At 53.2% G+C, this 3,268-nt stretch overlaps 2 protein-coding genes across 2 annotated transcripts; both read right to left on the bottom strand.

Annotated features, from left to right (window-relative positions):
• Positions 1 to 1,093: 1,093 nt before the first annotated feature.
• On the bottom strand, positions 1,094 to 2,131 carry LOC149809454 (uncharacterized). Its single transcript, XM_089994834.1, has 2 exons — positions 1,757 to 2,131; positions 1,094 to 1,423 (listed from the first exon to the last, which is right to left on the bottom strand). The coding sequence occupies exons 1-2, from the start codon at positions 2,129 to 2,131 to the stop codon at positions 1,094 to 1,096; spliced, it is 705 nt and encodes a 234-aa protein (XP_089850960.1).
• A 466-nt stretch (positions 2,132 to 2,597) lies between these two features.
• On the bottom strand, positions 2,598 to 3,005 carry LOC149809453 (uncharacterized). The gene has a single exon (XM_089994833.1). It carries the CDS (start codon positions 3,003 to 3,005, stop codon positions 2,598 to 2,600), a length of 408 nt encoding a protein of 135 aa, XP_089850959.1.
• Between the last annotated feature and the right edge of the window lie 263 nt (positions 3,006 to 3,268).

The following is a 3,268-nucleotide window of genomic DNA, read 5'->3' as shown; positions in this document are numbered from 1 at the left end:
GAAGCTGCAGTGCATATAGTTGGTGACTCGATGCTCCTGATAAAATGATGAACCGGCTCACGATGTTTGGGACAGTGTTATCGTCGCTCCAAGAACAAATTACAGCCAGCAAGCTCCTGGGAAACGCATCATATGGTTCTATTTCATTTGCATTGGCAAGGAAGTCCATTCCGAGGATAAAGATGCAGTTAACAAAGGAACAACTACGGACAGGACGATTCAACTATATTTGAGGATGCAATTGATGCACAGAGCTCACCCATTCCATGGCTTTGCTGCCTGGTTTGGGCACGTGTTGCAGTGCCTGAATTCAATGATTGCAGCTGGCCAGCCTCTGGATGTGGTTCAAGGTGCATAAGCTGGGCTGGTTTTCTGATTGGCATGGCTCCATGCTTCAGGTGAATTGCTTGTCATTAACCGAGGTGCAGTGACGCCCGCATCCTTCACGGACAAGGGCCTCTAGGCCGGGAAATATAGCAAGAGACACATGAGAAGAATCAGAAGATCCCAGCAATATCAGTGAATGCCATGGCGAAACATCGGTTCAACTGACCGCTGGTCAGAAGTCCGAAACAACCGACGGCATGCAACACAGGGACTCTCGTTAAGATCCTTTACTACCTCCTACAGATGAAACTACCGTCAAACCTTTCTTGGGCGCGAGGTCATGACCAAGCAGTATCCAGAGTTCCTCAGCCAGGGAACGTGGTGTTGATTGCCAAGGCTAGCAGCATGTACCCGACCTCAGCATGGAGTCAGTGGGTTGGAAGAAATACTGGAATGTGTTGCACTCTACTGACAGGTGAAAGCAGAGGGTTGTACCCCCGCTTGGGAATGCAGGTGGAGTGTTGGCGCCAGCCACACTGGAAATGTTCTATGATTTCAAGCTGGCACTGGCTCCTTCGTTCTTCTGAAAGCATCTTGTCGTCACACAGCGATGCTTGACGTGTTGCTATAAGAGCGCGCCCCCCAAGGAGCACAACTTGCTCATTTGAGCATGCTCCAGCTCCAGCGGGTTGACACTGATTTTACAAAGGCCAATGCTGAAGAGTGCGCCTCGTCAATGTCTAGTAGTACCAAGGGGATGATGAGTTTACCAAGCAATCCATTTCGCGACAAAACCGTTGGGGTACGTGCGGGCAGACCACTTGATGAGCTCAGAGTAGGTGAGGATGAAAGCGAGGAAGAAAAGGTTAGGGATCCAGGCAGAAATGCCGGGCGGGGTGGCGTCGTAGAAGACATTGTCTTGCAGCGCCGGGATGTATGCGCAGATCAGCATGATGGTGATGGACACGATCACGCCGTACGCAGTGTGGCGGTTCTGGAAGAGGTCGTGCTGGAAGATGGAGACGCGGCGCGTCTTGCACATCCAGATATGCCAGAACTGGCACATGATGAGCGTGATGTACCATGCTGCGTTTGCCTGCACGCATCCAAGTCCAAAGAGGTCACACGCACAGCCAGGTCCCGGTGACATGAAAGAGAGTATTGCCAGATGATGCGATGGGCTGTCCTAGATGCAAAGAAATGTAGGACTTCTGCAGGACAGAAATGGGTGTTGAGACCCACTCTGACGAAGCGGGAAACGCCACGTGTTCTATGCAACCACACTGTCATAATTCAATCAACCCATTGGGAACCACACAATGAGACTTTTCTTGAAACACTTGCCCAATAACCACGCAGATATAAACATGCGATTGCTGCAGATTGGACAGCGGTGACCGACAACAAAAGAGGCAGCGATCAGTCTCACCTCGCGCGTGATGTTGGATTGCCGCTCCGGCCCATACACCTCCTTGCCAATGATGACGTCGCTCTCGACGTTTTCGGGAAGCAAGGCCCAGTGGCCCTTTTTAGGGTCCAGCAAGAAAATGTCGGACGCAGCCACTCCGTGTTGTTGGAACGTCCATAGATAGGCTCCAATGCACGTGATGGACTCGGCCGTGCCGATGATGAGATACGAGTAGCTGAGCAAGGCAAAGGAGACGAGGCGCTCCGTCACGATGTTGCGCGGTGGGCGCTCCATGAGTGCACTCTCAGGGGGCTCAAAGGCAAGGGAGTTGGCTGGCCCTTGCTCAGTGAGGAGGTCGATCGTGAGCACCAGCAGCGCACCAAGACCCAACGGCATGCCTGCAAGCGTACAATTGCCTTGTTTGCTGTGCACACATGCAGCATGCATTGCAGCTATACGCTGACTAGGTAGCACTGAACCCAAACTTGCACCGGGAGGTGTTGCCCATGTCCATGCGACATGCTGTAAAATGATGCATCACAAGAACGCTGCGATGATGGCTACTGGCAATGACCTCTGCAGGCAGATTGTCGCTCGATCGACCCCCCCCTCCCAGTGCTAGACCTGCATGGGCCGATGCGAGAGAAGGTATTGAGCTTTGCACATGAGCCATCCACTTGATTTGCAAGAAACCAGACGCATCTACATCCTGTGCAAGACAGAATGCTTGTACTCTTGTTTGTCATGACATTGACAGGGATCGTACCACCGATACAAAACTGCTGGGAGTTCACTGGATTCACAAGCACGCTTCAAGCACAAATCACAAGCACATTCTGGAGTCCTGCCATTGCTCGTTCCTCTAATGCCAATAATAATGCAGCGCACCGAGAGCGAGGTTCATGAAGACAGCGGCAAACTCAGGGGAGGTGTGGGTGACGGTGTAGGCGATCGTCTTCTTCAGGTTGTCGTAGAGGCAGCGGCCCTCGGCAATGGCGTACACAAGCGCAGCAAAGTCATCATCAAGCAACACAACATCCGCGGCCTCCCGAGCAACCTCTGAGGAGTCAGGGTTACCCATGGCCACACCAATGTCCGCGCGTCGCAGCGCTGGGGCGTCGTTCACGCCGTCGCCGGTGACAGCCACTACCTCCTTGCGGCGCTGGAAGTGGCCGACAATAAGGAGCTTCTGCTGAGGCGTGGTGCGTGCAAATACGAGCTCGTCCTTGTCCATCACCTGCAACACCAAACGCATTGCCCCTGTGAGCATCCTTGCGAAATTAACAGGCCCCCCGCCCCATGCATCTCCCCTTGCAGGCCCCTGGACGAGCTACTCCAAGGCACCGGAAGCGGCAACTAGCATACGCGTCCGCCCTGGATGAGGGCTTCTGAGCGTGACCAAGCCTAAGGTGAGCTCCTTGCTGCTCACATCATGTCGTAACGATGTCTTGATTGAGGTCCTTTGCAATCATCGACGAGGAACAGTACGCTCATGCTGAGCGTACTCTTCCTTGCTCTTTGAACGTTGCAGTA

The sequence above is a fragment of the Nuphar pumila genome, unplaced genomic scaffold (genome assembly GCF_984573655.1).
Source record: "Nuphar pumila unplaced genomic scaffold, dmNupPumi1.hap1.1 HAP1_SCAFFOLD_1225, whole genome shotgun sequence".
Taxonomy (NCBI): domain Eukaryota; kingdom Viridiplantae; phylum Streptophyta; class Magnoliopsida; order Nymphaeales; family Nymphaeaceae; genus Nuphar; species Nuphar pumila.
The sequence above is the reverse complement of the archived record's forward strand: the minus strand, read 5'-3'. Positions and strand labels throughout refer to the sequence as shown.

Bases quoted from the DNA above. Each gene is read 5' to 3' on its own strand.
- LOC149809453 (XM_089994833.1), bottom strand. From the start codon at position 3,005: ATGCTCACAGGGGCAATGCGTTTGGTGTTGCAGGTGATGGACAAGGAC.
- LOC149809454 (XM_089994834.1), bottom strand. From the start codon at position 2,131: ATGCCGTTGGGTCTTGGTGCGCTGCTGGTGCTCACGATCGACCTCCTC. The intron at 1,424-1,756 runs GTGAGACTGATC...GGATGCGTGCAG, and splicing joins AATCCAACATCACGCGCGAG to GCAAACGCAGCATGGTACAT.